Here is a 20,973-nt window from a genome sequence, read left to right as displayed (position 1 = left end):
TGACAGACAGAACCTACGAGAAAGATTGGCCACATGTATTGACCCTCTACAACCAGAGAATCACCCGGATGGGCTTGTGAACATTGTAACTGGAAGAATGAGTCCAAACTGTCAACGCTGACATTTCTGTTGGCATAGGAGTCCAGCAGATGAAGGAGTATGAGGAGCAATGGCCAGACAGCTTCAACAAGCCGCTCAGCAAACAAGTAGTCACGATGGCAGTGTCCCGAAAGTAGATAAAGGTCGGACAAACACCTGTATATGACAGGGGGCTCATACATTCAAGAGTGTTGGGCCTTCAGGCAGTGAGGGACATCAACCTGAAAGATATCCTGAAGTTTGAGCTCGCCCCAGTACCGTCTTCTGTGTTTGAAGATAACGGTGACATGCAAATCACAAAATCGAAAGCAGTCTTGAAGCAGAAATTGCAGGTCGAGGTGTCTGACAGAATGTTTCCAGCTGATGGAACAATCATTGTAGATGGTTGTGCTATGCTGTGGGTGATTCAATGGCCATCAAAAGGAACAGTAGAGGACTATGTGCAGAATCTTCTTTCTTATTTGAGAGATAAGCTGAAGATATGTGCTACGTATTTGGTCTTTGACCGGTATTATGACAACAGCATCAAGAAAGTCACGTGAACCGATCGTGCAGGCAAAGATGCCAGTCGACGACACCAGCTGAATCCGACGACGCCACTCCCTGCACAAAAGATCGTTTTGACAGTGACAGAGAACAAAGTCCAGTTAATAAATATCATTTGCAGCTACATCAAAGACCATCCTGAAGCATTTTCTACCAACACAAAGCTCATATTAACTGGACCTAACCCAATACCTATGAAAATTGCAGAATACCAAGTAGTAGAGAGGCCTGACCTAAGAACCACTCACGAAGAAGCCGATGTTATTATGGTACAACAAATGGTCCTTCTAGCCTCGTCAGGAGTTCCGAGTATCCGGGTAATTTCAGACGACACAGATGTATTCATATTGCTGTTGCATTTTTACCAACTGAATGAACGGGCATGCAACCTTGTGATGGCTGGTACAAGTCGTGACAGATCGTCTGTTGACATCAAGGCGACAGTGCAGAAGCATGCACATATTGTCACCCAAGTTCTGGCAGCACATGTGGTGTCTGGATGTGTCACAGCTGCCTACCTGAGGGGTATCGGAAAAGACACAATTGTGAAACACCTCAAAGATGGTCGCCAATTAAATTATCTTGGTGATCTTGATGCAGAATTACCAGATGTCATATCTGAAGCATCTGCCTTCCTTGCTGCTTGCTATAGATCCCAGGAAACAGAAGACATGTCAGCTATTCGATTTGATGTCTGGTCTTCAAAGATGGCTAACAAGAAGCTGACATCAGCACCAGAGTTAACAACTCTACCACCAACCACTGTGGCTTTCATCCAACACGTTCTCAGGGCGCACTTGTAGGTAGCAATATGGCGGGCTGCATTAGATCCAGACCCACCAGTGATCGATCCAACGAGTCGTGGATGGTCACATGAAGTGTCGAGCATGTTGCTCCCTGTGTCTCTGCCTCCAGATATCATCAGAGCTCCTGATAATGTTCTCAAGATGATCAGGTGTGGGTGCAGCTCAGTGCGACCCTGTGCAACGAATAGATGTAGTTGCTCTGCCGCCAGGCTCTCCTGTTCATTGTTCTGTGGCTGCCATGGTATGGAGGAATGTCAGAACGACCAAACAAAGTCTGTATCAGCAAGCGAAGCTGTGGAACTTGAGTGAACACTAGTTATTTGATTTATGCAGCTGTCTTGTATGTGAGATTGAGTGAAAGCAGAATGAAAGAAGTTCATCAGCAACCAATCAGTGCATTCATAGTTGATAGCATTACAGACCCCTTTTTGGATTTAAATTTGTGTAAACCTTGCTTATTACGTTTATTTGGTTATGTGTTAATAAAATTAATTATAGTTTGTAGTTACCTAATCATTGTATTACTCAACTGTACTGTTGGAAATAAAGATATACAATACAATACAATATACTGTTACAATACAATACAATATACTGTTTACCACTTAAATCAGGTTGACATAGATTTTGGGCATAGTTACGGCTGAAAATAGTTCGGTCGATATTTTTTCAGTCAAAATATTATATCTAAATAGAAAAATTGCAATATAGACTATTATTATGAGTTGTATGGTTTATTTAAACATATCAGTGTATTCCTTGACCCCCAAAATATAGGGTTTGCCACTAAAATCGGGTTCATATTTCGATTTTTGGCTGAGTTACAGCCAAAAAACGGTTTTGATGGCGGCCATTTTAAATTTTGCTCCTAAAAAAATTGCTCAAGCGTGACAAAGTGGCATCACTCGGATTTGAGTTTAGTATAGTCTATGTTACCAGAATCTGCAATAAAATTGTGTATGTACTCCAAAACACACCTAGGGTAAAATTCCAGTTCTGCATCCAGACTATTTGGGGATTTCGCAAGTATCGTGCTCTGCACGACTTCTTTCTTGTTCGTTTGTCTGTATGCCAATCGCTTATAGGTCACAATTTTAAACCAATCTTCACAAAACTTCACTGAATGGTAGAGTTGGTCATAAACAAGAAGCATATTGATTTTGAGTTCAAAAGGTCAACATAGGCTGAAGGTCAGCTTCGGTCTATTTCTGAAATCCTCAATTTACATCCGATTGACTGGAAATTTGAAGAGGATTTGCAAATCAGGTCACTGAATCCAGCCAATTATTTGAGGTCAACATAGGCCAAAGGTCAACAACTTAAGTGCAATTTTAAAAATCTTCAATTTTCATCTGATTGACTTGAAATTTGAAGAGTTGTTGTATATTTGGTCATTTAATTCATCCACAAATTTTTTTTGAGGTCAAATTTGTTTTATGGCTTTCACAAGTATCATGCTATGTACAAGACCTATCTTGTTTATTGGTTTGCCTGTTGGTCCGCATCAAACATGAGTATTCAAAATGATTCATATAATATTATAGAACACGAGTATTAATTACATTAGACCCGAAGACCATTTAAGACCCTTAACACTCCTAAAACTCTCAAGACCCCCAAAACCCTTGAAGACCCTTTGGAACCATAACAGAATTTAAGACCCCAAAGATGATTTAGAACCCAAAGACCATTTACGACCCTTGAGAACCCGAACACCCGATGACCACATCAAACCCTATAGACTCTGAAGACCCATGAGAACCCTTTTGACCATTTAGATCAGTAGTTCCCAAACTTATTTTTGTTCATGACCCAAAATTTGAAATCATATTCTCCTTGCGACTCAAATGGGAGAAATTGTCAGAGAAAACGCTTTCGACATGAAAAAAACCGCTCAAAAACCGCGATTTTTGGGGGGGGGGGGACGGCTTTTCAAGTTTGGGTCACGACCCTGGGTTTGGGAGCCCCTGCTTTAGATCCTCTTAGACCTTTCAGAACCACGAAGACTCTTCGACTCCTTTCTCCCCTTTAGACCTTCACACCTTTTAATACCCTATGGACTCCTTTGATCTTTAGGTCCTTTTAAGACGTTCTAAGACCCTTTCAACCCCTTCAGACAATTCTGACCCTTTCGATCTTAAATTACACCCTTTAAACCTCTTCAACCTTTTAAGACCATTTCAGACATTTAAACCTTTATACACCTTTTGACCTTTCAAACTTTTCAGACCTTTCATCTTTACACATTTATAACAACACCATGTAGACCTTTTATTTGCAATCAACGACCTTTCATTTAGTACATCCTTTCACTTATTTACCACACAAAATACACCACACAAAAGTCCTGGCAAGAGTCTGCAATATTTGATTGCTCTTTCTTGTTGTATTTGCAATGGGTTTTTTGCAAACATCCAATCAATCATATGCACAATGCTTTTGACAGTGTCGGTGCTGCTGAAGCAGCCTCTTGGCATGAGTTATGCTGGGTGGTTTGCCATTGTCTTCCCCGCAATCAGTCATGACAAGATGGCGATAACTCAACTCCTCTTGAACATTCACCAACTATAGCTAGCAAATGGGACACCCAGTTTAACATCCATCCAAGGGATGATGCACACACATAGAGGCTTCATCCTACATGCAAAATACCATGGTGACAGTTTATATGTGGGTTAAAATTCGAACCCAGGCAAGACAGCTCACCAGAACTTTTTGCAAACATTACACCTCCTTAAATAAATAAATAAAACAGCAAACTGGCCTATTTCAGCCAACTGCTGAATGAAGGGCTCCCTCAACTCATGGTTCAGGAGTGTTTGGCATATGCACACTTGTTAGGTGCGAGGTTGGCAAGAGCAAGCAAGCAAGCAACCACTGGAATCAAACCACACAAGCCAGTGGAGAAGTCTTTAACCATCCAACCAAATAGCCAGCTCCATTAAATCCATAAACCTCTTCAAACTTTAATTAAATACTCAAAGCAGCTCCATTAAATCAAAAAACCAAATCCATCTGTCCATTGGAACCATACTCTGTGCAGAGCATTGATGCTGCCAAAGCAGTCTCCTTGGCTATTGGGCACAATCCTGGACAGGTCGCCACTCCGACACGAGTTACCAGCAAGCTGGCACTGATTTTGCCAACCTCAGAAGGATGACAGGTAGAGTCAACCCCACCTGGTATTAATTCAACAGCCAAGTGGGATTTGAACAAAGGATCCTGGGATCCCAAGCCCACCATCCTAACCATTAAGCCAACACCAGGCATAAAACCAAATGATAATCCAAAATTTGGTTTTGTAAACTTCATTTTCCAAAAGCATTTTTCAACTTACCACATCCCCAACCCCTCCATCCCCTCCCTTACCTCTGCCTCACCATCTGTTATTCTTTCTAATCACTGGAAATTTAAAGTTTTGCCATACAATTTGACAGCAATTCCACACTAATTTTTGCCCCCATCAAAACCCTTCCAACAGATCACCCCAGCCAGATATTACAAGAGTGTGCAAAGAAACATTTGCATTGTCATTACCATCCTTATGGCAATGATCTCACCTTGCACATGACAATCCAGGTAACTGTGTTGGCATCAACAATGCCCACACATCCCAAGCACCCCCTCCCCCAACCATTTTCAGCTTTCCTCCCACCACACAAGTTTTCTTACAATCATCCATTACATAATGAATTTGAAAACCAGGTTCTCAGCACTGTGCTGTGATTGAAGAACCAACACGTTCTTGGCCTTCTCTAAGGGCGCCCCCTACCGCCTACAATGTCCAACATGAAAATAAAGAACAACCTACTACTCGGTACAGATGTACCGATGCTTACAATACAAATATCCATCAAAATAACCTATCCACCCATCTCACTCACTCACTCCCCCCTCCCACTCCATCACCGTGCTCCCTCCACCAACATGTCTCCCTGCAAACAAAAAAAAATGTACTCAATCTTGCAAATATTTTAGGGGAGAAGAAAGTTAAGCTGGTACCATGGTTACCCCCGAGCTGTCAGCTTCTCCACGAAATTAAATCTGACAATAAACCGCAAAATTGATGGTGCCAGCAGAAGTAATAACATGAAAACAGCAAGGTGTACTCCAAACTGGTGGATAAGTTCAGAAATCCAATCTGCAATCACTGCATGGTGCGAATAATGAGCATATTCTGGTATTGCTGTGGACAAACTCAAGGTGAACAATCACACCAGTCCTGACTTCACTGGACCAAGAACCGAGAAAAGGAACCACTCCACATGTTTTGATTTCCCCGCCGATCACATCGCGTGCCTTCTGGTTGAATGATTTGCATAAGCAGGAGCAATCGTCTGGGTGGCAGACGGTTGTTCTTTGTGGATTATGCGGTTTTACCGTGTGAGACATAATCCATGGCGATGCTCATATTATATATATATATATATATATATATATATATATATATATATATATATATATATATATATATATATATATATATATATATATATATATATGTATATATATATATATATATGTATATATATATATATATATATATATATATATATATATATATATATATATATATACTAGTAGTAATGCCCGGCGTTGCTCGGGCTAGCAATAAAGCCTGGCGTTGCCCGGGATTTCTTGCAAATTTCCTGAATAGCTGTTAGCGGTTAGGGGTTAGCGGTTAGGGGTTAGTGGTTAGGGTTAGGGTTAGCGTTGCAGTTAGGGTTAGGTGTTAGGGTTAGGGTAGCTAACCCTAACCCAAACCCTAACAGCTTGGCGTAGCGGAGGTAAACAGCGCCCGGGGCAAAGTGGAAATTTGCGTCCCCGGTAGGCTTTAAACTTGAGTGGATTTGAATGGAAAATCCCATAAGGGATATCGATTTATCGATTTTTTCGAATATCGGAAGTGTTATGGAAAAAATTTATAGCCAATGACCTAAGTTGGACCAAAAGCCATAATCGTACCGAATTTGAATGAATCCGTTGGAGTTTGTGAAAATGCATCAAAACGAATTTTGAGGGGCCTCTTAAGGAAGACAATAATATCATTAGTATATGTGCCAAATCTTGTTTCATTTCATGCAGTCACAAAAATCTGATGGTGGAACAAAGAAAGGGGCGTGCCGAAATATATATATATATATATATATATATATATATATACACACACACACACACACACACACACACACACACACACACACACACACACACACACACACACACACACACACACACACACACACACACACACACACACACACACACACACACACACACACACACACACACACACACACACACACATATTTAAAGAAGAAGAAGGCACTTCCAACCAAAAGTAAAAAAATAGATCGACTCCGCTAATTTGAGAAAAAAAAGCGAGAGCGGACACGGTTTCAGGAAATGTTTCACCGGCTTCGCAGCCAGCTTCATCAGGCACAATAGACCCCGAGCCTCAGGGTCTATTCAGCAAAACGTTGTTGGATGCTGAAATGTTGGTCCAAAGGAAAGGGTTAAATTTCAGCATAACCCCTGAATCCATACCTTTGGCCCAGATTGTTGCAAGTGTAGAGTCCGCCATTACCAATCAACCGACGGAGGAGAAAACCACGATCACAATACGTGTGGCTCAGACCATCGGAGCCTTTATACACACCCGAGTAAACCTAAACATAACCTCCGGTACCAGAGCTGAAGGCTGTGAAAAGTCTCAGAAACAGGACTGATTTGATCTTTGCACCAGCAGACAAGGGCAGGGTAGTGGCAGTAATGGAGAAGGAATCTTACCATGGAAAAGTCATATCATCACTTGAGAATGGTTAAACTTTTCAAAAATTACCTGATGACACAACTCCAAAGCAACAATGGTCCTTGAACACACGATTGTCCATGCTAAAACGAGCAGGTAGGCTGGGCAACCAGGAATACAATTGGCTTTACTGCAGCAATGGTTCATCACCCAGACTGTATGGTCTTCCCAAGATCGACAAAGGCAATGTCCTTCTGAGACCCATCATGAGTAATATCAAAAGGGAGGCTTTGCCGCAGTCATGTCTACCATTTCTCAAAGTCGCAATATTCACTCACTCATATTTCTCCTTTTCAAACTGGTACACATTACTTCATCATAGCCTTCCCTTTTGATACTACTCCCCCTTGCCGGGAGCTGGGCTTCGCCCCCTTTCATATGATCATTTCTTTAATCAAATTGAGTAGTCATAATAAGAGTATGTTTTATTTTCAGGAATAACTCAATTTATTCATAAATTTAAAATAATGCAGCGATAGCCCGTTAACCCCCCCACCCCCCCCAATTTCTTTGTCGCCCCCCCCCCGTATATAAATATATAACCTCCTCTGTATATAACCAAACTCTGTGCAGAGCATTGGTGCTGCCTAAGCAGTCTCCTTGGCTATTGGGCACAATCCTGGGCAGGTCACCACTCCAACCTGTTCATCATAGTTACGAATCGCTGGGTAAATTGCAATGCTGAAAAATGCGTGGAGATGCCAGTGTTGATAGCTTTATTTCATTTCCACACATGCCATAACCACGATGATCTTTTAAATTGAGCCAAGTTACAAAATTTAAGCTCCAGACTTGAACTTATCAGCAGTTCTGACTGCTAAAAAAAGTGTTCATTCGCTCAATTCGAACATTGCTTGGGCATTTCCGGGTGCACGGGTTGAAATTACCGATGACAATGGGTAATCACTTGCCAAGCCAGGCATTCCATTGGAATGCTTGTTTGAGTGCTTAAGCCACTTGGCGAGTGCTCACTAAGCTGCTTTGTTGTTCATTTCAAAACCACGAGAAGCAAGACCCATCGCTTCGCTGATGGAAATACCAACCAATCTTTGCGTAATTGGTTAAAAAAAAAGGGGGGAGTAAAAGTTAACATCCGGCTTTATGTTTTTAACTGTTTGAATGATTATGTACACTATTTAGTGTAGAAAAGATTAAGGAATGGGCAGAAAGTAGAACTTCATTTGGTGCAACGCAATGCTCTCCAACCTGATTTTACAATCCATGACGATAGTCGACAGGGGTCCTTTTTTTCCGGGAATGACGTATGCAGTTATCTTTTTCCTGTTTTGTGCGATCTTCATTCATGACAAAATATTAATACAACTACACTAATAGCTTCTGCAATATATTAATAGTCAGCAGGGGCTGAAAACTAAGAGGTACAGAGACATCACACATGGAGGCTGGATGTGGTGGGGTTTGTGCATGTTTGTATGCGAGCAGGTGGGAGGAATGCATATGGGTAGGGGCATGCATGCATGCAGGCAGGACTTTGCCAGGTAGATAGCATGGGCTTTAATTTTAAAAATGCTCCAGCCTGGTTTTACAAGGAAAACGGCAGTTAAAAATTACCTTGCTTCTGACATTAAATCCTTCCTCTTCTCCAATGGGTTGATTTCCGATTATCAATTTGGATTCAGACCAGGTCACTGTACCCTGGATATGCTGCTTCTGCATTCCCAACCATAGCCGGAGGTCTGGTGAAATGGTGAAATTCTATGGTGAAAAACAAAATTATGCAGCTCCGCTTCGATCGGACACCTGACCCACGATGTCCTCTTTATCAAATGAAATTCAGAAGGGGTTCCCGATCACGTCTAGAGTTTCGTGTTGATCGGATAAGGTTTTTTGTCCAACATGGCTGCGAGACCATGTGACCGATGAAGTTTAAATTTTCAACAAATATTCCCCATGCTGAGTCGATCGTATTTTAAAAAAAATTCTCTGAAACCACTTAGCCTCTTCTCTGAAACCGCTTAGCCTTAGCTCTGCAGTAATTATCCACTGCAAATATTATATTTAACAGTGACCTCATCAGTCACAAATGTGGCAGCCACGTTGGTTTTAAGGAAATAATTAAACAATTATATTTCTCTGAAACCATTTAACCTATAAAAAAAAAAAACTTTTGCTGGGCAGTTATGATCCACTGAACTTGCTGCACCCATTTGACTTAAAATGACATTATCAGCCACATTGGTTTCAAGGAAAATATTTTTTAACTATATTTCGGAAACCGCTATAGCGATTGATGCGAATCTTTGCAGTTGTGATCCACTGCCCTTGCTTCATGTAACGCAACATGTTTCATATTGGTCTGTTCAGCGGTTTTGTAGAAAAAGGTTTTTTAATTTTCGGTTTTCATACTAACATGGAGTTCAAACCACATGACCAATGGCAATGAAAACTTGGACTCTGGCAAAGAATGGGTAGAGGATTACATGTGTGAAATTTAGTTTTGATCAGATAAGGTTCACAATTCTATCCAATGTAGCTGCCACACCACATGTCCTATGACATCATCATTTACACATTGTATGCAGCTCTGTTGTTAGATACTTATTAAATTTTGCTTCGATTGGACAAGCGGTTCTAGAGAAAACATTATTTAATATTATTCTTCAATCCAATATGGCCACTGAACCACATGACATCAATTATTCTTTATCACCTTATTATCCCCAACTAATGGTGAAAATGTCTGTGAAGTATTCCCTCAATCTGTCCATCCATTCTGGAGAAGAAGATTTTTCAATGTTTTAGGGTAAATCCAAGATGGCTGTCAGACCACATGACCCATGACGTCACAGTCATCAAACTTTATTCTGCATGGCGAATCGATCATTTGGGTGCAGTTTTACTTCAATCTGTAAAGCAGTTCTTGACAATATTTTTTCCTTTAAAAAAAAAACAATGCGGCTGCCAAACCACGTGGCGGAGGACGTCATAATAATTTTTGTGTTCACATCTTTCTCGAGATGAACCTAAGAAATTTTCATACTGAAGGGATGCAGCGTTCTACGTGTCGAATTTTCACCGCGATACCACTTCACTGATGATGTCATAATCAGATTACTCTTGTACCGAATGCAGAGTCATTGCCAGATGCCAAGTTTCAATTTTTTCCATGGTGCGGTTTAGGAGATAAAGTGGTCCAAAGTATTCCTGTTTTTCCAACATGGCTGCCACCCCATGTGACCTATGATGTCATAATTATTTTTAAAATTTGCACGAGTCGTCAAATCTATGGTGAAAATGTTGTGTCAATCGGATAAGATGTTGCAGAGAAAACAGAGAAAATTTGCATGGATATACATCAGTCCATCCTGACAACCTGAAAACATAATGTCTCCGGCGACGAAAGCAAAAAGTGTTCGATTTTAAACTGTAAACTCAGATTCAAAACATTAAATCATTCTGGCTGCCAGACCACACATCCGATCAGGTTGAAATTTAAAATACTGTATATTCTGACATTTGTGAGGGGAGGGGGGGGTAGATATCACCATAGAGCAGATATTAATGTATACAGTGGCACAGTCCGTGTGCTCGAAGATAGCCATCTCAATGTATAGGTGGGGAAACGTCAGCCTACGGATTGCCTTGTTTACATTAGTGCCACACAGAGGGTGGTGCAAGGTAATAAGTAGTTCGGGATTATGGTTTAGGAAATTGTGTGTAAATCCTCTCTGTAAACCATCACCGGGGGTGCCAGGAGACTTGGCACGAAAGAGGTGGGGGGGGAGCGGACCAATGGATCGTCTAGGGGGGCAGAGCGCTGCCCCGAGAGAGGGGGGCGGAGTTATATACGCCTCCAAAAGGGGCGGAGTATTGTCGAAGAGGAAGGAGAGTGAGGAGCCAAATCGGCAGTTTGTGGAGAGAGGACGGATCTAGGAAATTGGTGAGAGTTGGAGAGTCTGAGGTGAGGACGTCGGGAGGAAAAAGGCAGTTGGTGAGAGGGTTGAGAGTCTGAAGGAAAGACGACGAAGGAAAAGGAGTTGGTCTGACGAGAACTTGAAGAGAGGACTGTCGAGGTCGAGAGAGAAAGTGTTCTAAGGAAAAAGAGGAGAGCATTCTCAGAGGAGATCATCCTGCCTGCCTGTATTCGTCCTGCCTGCCTGTGCCTCTCTTTGTCGACCTGCCTGGGTGCTTCATCTCCTCGTCGTCCTAGTTATCACCTGCCCATCTCATCGTCCTACTCCTCGTCCCTCATCACCTGCTGTCCTCACTGCCCCAGAGCTGAGTCTCCCGGGTTTTTTGTTCCCTTCCCGTCTGTGACCGTGTCCGGTTTGAGGCACCTTAGTTTCTTTATATTTCTTTTACCTATTTGTACATAATTATTTATGATCGATGACGTATTTTCCTTTTCTTCCCCACCACCAACCCACCGTCGTCTCCTCCGTCAAGTTCAGTCATCTCTGGTTCTTCTTATTATTGTGGTTCAGGAAATAAATCATTGGGTTTAAAAGCTGCAAGGTTTCTCGTGTCTCTCCTCATGATCCACACACATGTTGTGACCGCCATTAATTCACAATGTCTCCAAAAGAGTCGAGCCACTCGGGACATCGCGGGACTAAACCTCCTGCTGCGACAACTTGACGTTAGAATATATTCTCTCTGACTGCTGGAGCATAACTGAGACGTTTCAACGTGTCGATTGATGAAGTGGTTGAAGAGAAATCATTGAAAAAAAGATTTTCATTCAATCCAATATGGCTGCCAGACAATGTGACCTTTTAATTATTTGTGAACATCCTCTTCTTCTTCTTCTTCTTTCGACTGCTCCCGTAAGGGGTCGCCACAGCGGATCATCCGTATGATCCGCATAGTGATTTGGCACATGTTTTACGCCGGATGCCCTTCCTGACGCAACCCTGGTCGCCCCTTACGACACAGGGATATGGTACACCTATTTTAACCGGGGTATACACCGGCCCAGTAAACTGGTACTCACTTTGCCGACCTCGGAAGGATGACAGGCTGAGTCAACCCCCTGGTGTATTTTCTGGAACCGCTTAAATCAACGACGTGAAACTTCACAAATATGATTTAGTAGTGATGGGGGATACATGTGATAAATTTACAACTTGATCGTAGTAGCATCTGAAATGCAAATCCAATCCAGGTTCCTCCTGATGACTTCATCTTTGCGTTTTGCTTGTTTGGGTTCCTTCTGATTACTCCAATGCAGGACTGGACCTATTTGGTGTTCCATTTGATTGGAATCGAAAGTATTTAATCCCAGTCTAAATTCAATTGAATAATAACAAGCCAAATACCATGAATGACCCCGACGTTGAATGAAAGCTGATTACCAAATGATGTTGATACTTGGGCAGCCGATTACCAGACAATATAAAAAAAACAAGAATGAATACCATGAATGATCGGGTGTCAATTAAAAGTCGATTACTGTATGATGTTGATGATACTTGTGCAGCCGATTACCAGACAATACAAGATGAATACCAGGAATGATCGCGAGGTCAAATAAAAGCCGATTACTAAATGATGTTGATAATACTTATATAGCCGATTACCAAACATAATAATATGGCGACAATGTGCGACCCCCACCCTTTGTATGGCATGACGTCAATTGTTTCGATAAAATAAATGTAGATACAAATTCTTGTCAGCTTGACTACACAATGTAAGGTGATATTGCAGTTAAACATGACAGAAACACAAATCTATCCATATCTTAGCGAAGACATGTCCAAACTAAGACATGTCCTTTGTGCGTGACTGTTTAAACGGTGAAGATGGACTAACCACGTGCCTGGGCGTGGCCTTACTCTATGATTGACAGGAGCTCTAAAGCGCTCGAGTTGTGATTGGTTACTGATCTCGTGGACGGTCTGACGACGCTTCTGCGATAGATGACGCTTCTGCAGACCTCGGTACAATGTTGTCTGTCGGTCCTGTGAAATTAATTGTGAGAATCAGAGCAGACCAATCACAGCAATGACGTAAATGTGAGGAAGATGAGGAGGAGAAAACAATTTGAAAACCCCTCCTATTGACAGAGTCAAACGTCGGGGTCACATGGCCTGAGCAGACAAATCACAGCAATGACGTATATGTGAGGGGGGTGAGGAGGAGAAGAAAACAATTTGAAAACCTCTCCGATTGACAGTCAAACATCGGGGTAATAAGAAACATCATGGGTCAGGGTCAGATGTCCAATCAAAGTGGGGTTGCATCAAAGCGGAACGTCTTGGTACCCTGTCATCACTGCCAGCAGTTATAAACTGGCAGTTCTAATTATGTCTCTTATTAATGACGTAACACACCAGTACACAAACACCACACAAAACTACACAAGCACTACATCGAACAAGTCCTGGCAAGGGTCTGCAATCTCTGATTGCTCTTTTTCTTGCTTATATGGATGGATTAAGCATTGATATGAAATCACTCTTGCACAGGGTCAGTTGTCATTGCAATAGTCATGGTGTCAACAGATTGAGGGTGAAGGAGGATGAGGGGGCAAAAGAATAACTATTATTCATCGTTGGAATCGTAACCATGTTTCTGGAATCAGACCATGCATAAATCTGCTAAATGGTGGAAGTTCATATCCCATGATGAGGCTGAAGCACAAGGTCTGTTTTTCTCACACCGCAGGCAGGTCGTTGGTCTCTGTTGTTTTTCACTGCCTCCAGTCTTGCTTGCTTCCTCTGCTCTCTGTCCTCTGACTCACCCCAGCAACTCCAGCATGCACATGTATTTTCTAGCAGCCTTCTCCTGGTTTAACCTCCAAAATGCAGGCTGACTCTACACCTCAACTCCTTTGTTCCTCTCTTCTCCCATCTATGGAACTGCCATCCAGAGACCATTCTTTCCCACTCTTCGCTCCATGGCTTCAAGTAAACAGTGCACCACCACCTCATGTGATCCCCCATCCCGACTCATGATCTTTTTTTTTTTACCCTTCCGAACCCAACCCTCTGACTTGCTGGCTTCAGCGTTTCCTTGCCTCCTCTTTCTCGATTATTTTCCTGTTCATTCACTCCCTTGCCGATTGTGCCCAGTAGTTGTCCTGCTGCACCCACTGTCAGTTCAACCTTGCTCTTCCACGATCCTAAAGGCACTGTCACACTGACATTTTCGCCAGCGTATGCCGACGTATGAAAAATTTGGTGAATACGCTGGCACACGTCGAATACGTTATGGGTAAGTTTTGTATACGTTAAGAGCACGCTGAAGCACGCTGGCATACGTCGTAGTACGCTGAGCTCGTCGACAAATTTTAAGCATGCTCAAAATTTTTCGACATGCTCGGCGTATGACTCACACGTTCCGTACGCTGACCATAAGTTGGAGGCAAGTTATGCGATCGTTGACACACGATACTTGTAAGTTACTTACAAGTCGACATACGTCGAGGTAATATCTAGCGTACCCGAAACTTATTTCTAACCTATGACTAACATGCTTTGAACCTATGTGTAACGTATCACAAATGCATATTGACGTATGTGGACGTATTTGACGTCTTCCGGATGACCACAGAACTTACTGAACGTGTTTCTAACTTACAGCTACCGTATAATGGTGTATTGGCAGCGTTTAGGGGAATTGGTATATAAAAATGGGGTTCACAGGAGGAACCCGTCAGTGTTCCAGACTCCATGGTGTGTAGATGTCCATGTCAGTAGTAGTAGTAGTAGTAGTAGTAGTGGTAGTTGTAGTAGGTCCATGTCAGTAGTAGTAGGTGAGCGTGATGGGGAGGGTGTGGGTGATGATGGATCCTCCTTGCATCCGCGTCCACGGCCACGGCCAGGAGACTTCTTTGCAGCATTCTTCAAAGTTTTCTTCGGCATGACGGTGATGTTGACACTTCGATGTCTAGTGCGGTTATGATTTGAATCGTCGAGCGGCAGCCTTTTAATAGGCTACGCCACGCGATCGTCGGCGATACGCTGCCGCGCTATGCATAAGTTAGACTATCGTTGGGCATAGGTTGTGAACGCCGACAATACGCTAAGCATTCGTTGGTATAAGTTATTGAAACGTTCTGTGTACGTTACTAATACGTTATTTATACGTCCAAGTCGTTATGAATACACCTCTTCTTCTTCTTTCGGCTGCTCCCGTTAGGGGTCGTTATGAATACACCCAAAACTGAAAAAAACATCAATAGTTCAGCGTACGCCAGCATTTTACATACATTTTGATGCGTTGCTATACTCTGGCTAAAACGTCAAGGTGCGACAGGGCCCTTACTCTTGTCGGGAAAAGTGTGGGATGTGTGAGCAAACAAAGGAAATACAAAAAAGCGATCAAAGATATGAAAATAACTTTTATATGACTGGCAAGTAAAACAATTGATCAAAACTGTGTGCCTTGCAGAAACCTATAAGAGTGCCATGAGAGGGCAGAGGGGAGAAGACCAAAAAGGAGGTGTCAGAATAAAGAGATACAACCAACCTCTCTTCAATGTGAGAGCAACAGGCTGAGACACTTGGCTTCGTCGTGGAAGATCTCAAAGATTTTGAGAGCCTTCTTTCCATAGCATCAATAAGGGCAAGGTGTGATTTAACTGTGTTACTGCTAAATTCAGACTTACAAGTGTTAGCTTAAGGACAATCATCAAAACATACCTTGTAACCACCACAAATCTGGTCTTTGAGAATGGTTGAACCATTTCCTGTGGCTCTTATGCCTCTTGTTCCTCCACACTTTCTTGCGCACAGCACCTTTACTGTAATTAAAGTTTTGAAAGTAGTCCTGCAATGAAATATCAAGTATTAATGGAAAGATATCTCCCACACGCTCAATCAGTAGACATAGACATCGGTGAGATGTTTGAAAGGATCACTTCAATAAAACTTTCCAAAACTGAAGAATAAAGCACTGTGCAATTCCCAAGCTATTCAAAACACCCTTGTTCACATGACACCCTCTTGTCAAAGCTCGTACCGAAAAGAAGACCCTTTGCCTTGGCTTCACATTGGTGACGAATCCAGAAATGTGAACATCCCAAATACCACTCTTTCGTTCAGACTGTGCTTTGGGGATGTCTGGCAGACATAGCACAACTTTTCGAATGGCCAGCAATGTGAAGCTTAAAACATCCAACAGAAACAAGTCACAGTAAGTTGCCAAAAAAAGCATCAATAACCAGTATGTGATATTTTGTTATTATTTATCATATTATTATTGCAAATAATCTTGCTCTTTGGCAGCGAACATCATCATACATTAAAACAACTGAAGCAAACATGGTGTATTTAATGCCTAAAGATACAAATAACATTCAGGCAATCCGAAGTTGACTTTAGGATGGCATTTTCAACAAAATATAACTGATGAGGTAATAAATACACCCCACCCTCTCCTTACCTCCCCCTTTTTCCCCCCATCAGTATGGGTCGTTGGAGAAGAGTAATCCAGCAAATATACACAGATGTCAACCAAATTATACTTTCACTTTCCTAGCTCTTCAAATAATTCACCATCAGAAAATCCCATATTCAACTCTCCAATGACGCCCCAATAGATACAAATAATATGACAGTGTCCGTGCCAATACTTTGCTGTTTCCTCTCACCACTTTACACACAGTCATCAAATTTTGTAGGCAAGGTGAACAATGTGTTAGAATTCTGCTTATGTCATCCAAAATTTACTTCCTCCTATTAGTTTCTTCAGCCAAGTTAAAAGTGGACTTTTGTCACAGCTTTCGCAATGCCAGATGACGGCACAGCATACCATTGTGAGAGGGCTTTTAAAAACCAATCATCACAGGATTGTTATTGTTGTTGTTGTTATTGGTTCTATGGCCCTCCCATCCTATCCAATGCATTTCATCCCATCACCATTCCTTGATGGGTATATCCACTAATTTGTAATTACTTAAGCCTGCACATAACCCATACCAAAATCAAACTTGCTGCAGCGAAGAAAACAAACTGAATCCACGAATAGCCAAGAAAGATCATGGGAAAACTGCTCGCAGCAACCAGCATGTGAGTGAGATGTCACCAAATATCCCATGGTCACTGTCTCAATAATGTCCCATGGTGTGGGACACCAAATGTCCCACAGTCACTGTCTCAATAATGTCCCAGTGACCGTGGGACAGCACGTAAAACCCATCTGTCTCAATAACCAAGTTGAGAATGAAGAAACTTAACGTTTTGAAAAACGAATACAAAAAACTGCAATAACATTCAAATGTGAAAAGTGAATAAAGAAAAATCCATGCTGGAAAAGACCCTTGCATTTTACCAAAATTAATCCCATGCTTTTCATGGATCTTCAGGCCCTGTACAAGCCCAGTCATAAGAAAGATGCATTAACACTCCTGACATTACATGAAAACACGATGAAATGCTGAACAAACAGCTCTCGTTGCCTCACTCAAACAAAATCAAATTTTATGGCAAACACTTACCGTTCATTCAGTGTCATGCAGCTGCTGCCTTGAATTACAATCTTGGGTGATGGCCAAGCATGCTGCACAGTGACTGGTTTCGTGAAATATCGCATGGGGTCGAACAACCAATCCTGTTGGAAACAATGTGATTACCGGAGCAATTGGTGAACACAATTACAAAGGTCACGACTTCAATCGTAATGACCTCCAATAAATTTAATTAGCTCTCCTATTCACCTCAATTGATAACCTTGGTAGTGTAACAGCAGTTCGTTAGCTCCATGCTTTTTGAAAAAGATGGGGGGAAGTGGGGATATTGTAATCTGCTCCATCCATCTGTCTGTCTGTCTGTCTGTCTGTCATGCGATGCCATTTCCTCCTAAACGATTGTGCAGAAATTCACCAAACTTTGGAGTTGTGATCACCACATGGCACAAAGATTTCAGAGCAGTATCATCTTTGGGGTGGGGTCAAAAAGTGAAATACCAAAAAATGCAATTATGGGCACCTTTTTAAACGTTTTTTAAAAATGAAACTTTGGAGATGCAATCAGCATTAGGGGATGCATGAACTACTTAATGACTTTGGAGATTTGACCTATGGTTCATACCCCAAGGATGGGGAGATATGGTCACAGGGGTCAAGACGGAAAAAAGAATTTTGCTCAAAATTTGATATTGGGTCATTCCTGGTGGAACTATTTGGCATCTTTCAACTTTGTTTTAAGTGGAAAGCATGAGGATTTGCGATGGCATGCCATCGACTTTGCTCAAGTTACCTCTGCCACCAGTTGAAGGAGGTGGGTTTAGAGTGGATGAGCGGGGGTAGAAAATATCGTGGGTTTGGATGTTGGTGTTGGTGAACAAGAGATGTTGGTGAACAGCTGTTTTGAAGACCTGGAGGGAAGAGTGGAATTGAAGAGAGTGTGGGAGTTTGTTCCAAAGGTGGGGAAAAAGTGGAATGAAAGAGTGAAGGTGAGCAATGATTCTTGATTTTGATAGTTTTACCAGAAGGGGGTTGCTGGTGGACCATGAGCGCCTTGCGGAAATGTGGGGGGGGGGGGACATACCGCAGACAGAGCGAGGGGAGCCTGGCCGAACAGGAGATGGTAGAAGACAAAAAAAAAAAAAAGACTACTGACCTGACTGTGGTGAGAGAGTGAGAAACCCAAAGGCTCAGCCTTAACACAGGAGATACCAATGATCATAAATGTCTTGGTTTCCACAGCATAAAACCGAGAAGGGTGAGGGGCGGGAGCACAAGCTCAGAGGGGAAAGCAGTACTCCATCAAGTTGTGGACAAAAACTTTGTGTGTGGTCAGGAGCTCAGGTGTGCCAAGGAAGGACTTTGCATGATAGAAGATGCCCAGTTGGCAACTTGCTTTGGAGGCCAGCTTGGAAATGTGGCTTTCCCATGAAAGATCATGGCAGATAGTGAGACCCAGAAGCTTGAAAGAAAGGACTTTTTCAAGAGGATTGTTGAGAAAGTAGATTGGGGGAGGGGGGGGGTTCCAGATGGTACTTTTGGAGAGCCAGTGAGATTGTGAGATTTGTCCGGGTTGAAAGACATGTTCCACGTGCTAGACCAGCTCGTGATTTTATCCAGATCTGCAGAGAGTGAAGAGGCTCCTGCTTGCCAACCTGAGGCATGACAGATGGTACTGCAGAGGGTGGAGTCATCACCAAAGAGATAAAGAGGATTTTCCAGAGTCGCAGATATCATTGATGAAAACCAGAAAAATACCAGGGCCCAGAACATTGACTTGAGGAACTCGAGCCTGGACAGGAAGAGGGGATGAGAGAACTCCGTGCCACACGTTGGCTGCGGCAGGAGAGGAAGTGTGCGAGCCATGAGTGGAGATGTCCTTGGAAACCATACGAAGAGAGTTTGGTGAGCAGGGCAGGGTGCCAGACCGTATCGAAAGCACGCGATATGTCTAGGCTCTCGGGAGATGGCTCTGATTTCATGTCTGGCATTGAGGATCTCCATCCATTGCTGGAAGAGCAGAAGCAGCATATCCAGGGTAAAGTGAGCTTGTCTGAATCTAAAATGACGATCGGAAATCAAGCCATTGGAGAAGAGGAAGGATATAATATCAGATGCTATGATGGATTCCATAAACTTGCTGATGATTGGGAGAAGGCCGATTGGTCTGTAGTTGCAGGGATCTGTTTTTGCACATTTTTTTATGTAGAGTGGCAATGTTTGCTGATTTCCAAGCAGATGGCAGATGACCTTGAGCAAATGAGAGGGTGAATAGAACAGACAGAGGGTAAGCAAGAGTAGCAGAGCAGGTTTTTAGAACAAATGGGCTTATGCCATCTGGAACGGTTGCAGATTCTGAGTCGAGGTTTGACAGCAAGCTCTCCACCTTGTTAGGAGAAAAGGACGCAGAGTCCAGGAACAGCTGGGTTCTACCTCACCACGAGCTTCAGTGTACCATGGGCAGGAGGAAGGGTAGGACACCCGAAGACGAGATGAGATAAATCTGTGCATGAGAGAGAGCAAGCTTCTTTGAAAGAATTCCCAGGATGAGTTGATGTCAGAGGAAGTAGAGATGGTAAACCAGTCTAGAAATTTGAAGGCTGCTTGAAGTCGGCCTGAGTGAAATGCCAGACTCGACGGCGCTGAGGTGGTTCTCTAATAACAGCCAGAGATGTCTACTTTGACAAGCATGTGGTCAGATGAACCAATTGGAGTGGAGGAAGAACAGCAGATATTTTCAAGAAATTGGTCAAAATCTGATCCAGAAGAGATGGAGAACCACTTGAATGAATGTTGCGTATGGTGGACTTGTTGCGTATGTCACAACCTTATGGAATTCCTTCACTTCACTACCACTGGTCAAGGCTTGACATTATAATGCCATAACGTTGTGGAAGGGGGCGGGAGATGTCACCTCTGCACATGACACGGCCACAGCGCTACATTCAAATGCGCGTACAATCAAGTTTAATGTGCAGTAGGAAAAATAATTGTTGTATTTATTCCCACGTTTATAAACAAATCTGCATTGTGAAAACCTGTGTTGCACAAGGGTTTACTGTAATTGTGTTTCCAAACTTGTCAGGCTCAGAATATGTTGTCAAACACCAGTAGAGAATGGGTTCATGCCACAACACCATTACAGTGGTGCTCTATCTTCGCTTGAAAATGAACAAAAACAAGGAGCACAAATGCTCCAAGTTTTGAGAGAAACACTGGTTTGACAGCGTTTCCTCGGCTTTAACCATCAATATAAATTGTGTGGATTTTTCAGGTTGAATGTTGAAATGTTACTATAATGGAGTAAGCAGGGATGGCACCGAAACTCCAAAATTGCA

At 42.5% G+C, this 20,973-nt stretch overlaps 1 protein-coding gene across 5 annotated transcripts in view; it reads right to left on the bottom strand.

Moving 5' to 3' along the window:
- Positions 1-20,973, bottom strand: part of LOC147027840 (uncharacterized) — a 54,333-nt gene that overhangs the window by 4,387 nt on the left and 28,973 nt on the right. For 3 of the 5 annotated variants that reach the window (XM_085877504.1, XM_085877501.1, XM_085877500.1), the window contains exons 2-4: positions 17,669-17,781; positions 16,192-16,336; positions 15,873-15,999 (exon numbers count right to left, since the gene is read on the bottom strand). In XM_085877504.1, coding sequence (XP_085733630.1) covers positions 15,873-15,999; positions 16,192-16,336; positions 17,669-17,763 — 367 coding nt within the window. In that variant the 5' untranslated portion in view covers positions 17,764-17,781. Of the gene's footprint in view, positions 1-15,872; positions 16,000-16,191; positions 16,337-17,668; positions 17,782-17,887; positions 18,030-18,428; positions 18,547-20,973 lie in introns of those variants that run through there. The other 2 variants (XM_085877502.1, XM_085877503.1) reach the window with 2 other exon arrangements.

Source organism: Eptatretus burgeri, chromosome 4 (genome assembly GCF_056783735.1).
Source record: "Eptatretus burgeri isolate ZD-2024b chromosome 4, Ebu_testis_v1, whole genome shotgun sequence".
Classification (NCBI taxonomy): domain Eukaryota; kingdom Metazoa; phylum Chordata; class Myxini; order Myxiniformes; family Myxinidae; genus Eptatretus; species Eptatretus burgeri.
The sequence above is the reverse complement of the archived record's forward strand: the minus strand, read 5'-3'. Positions and strand labels throughout refer to the sequence as shown.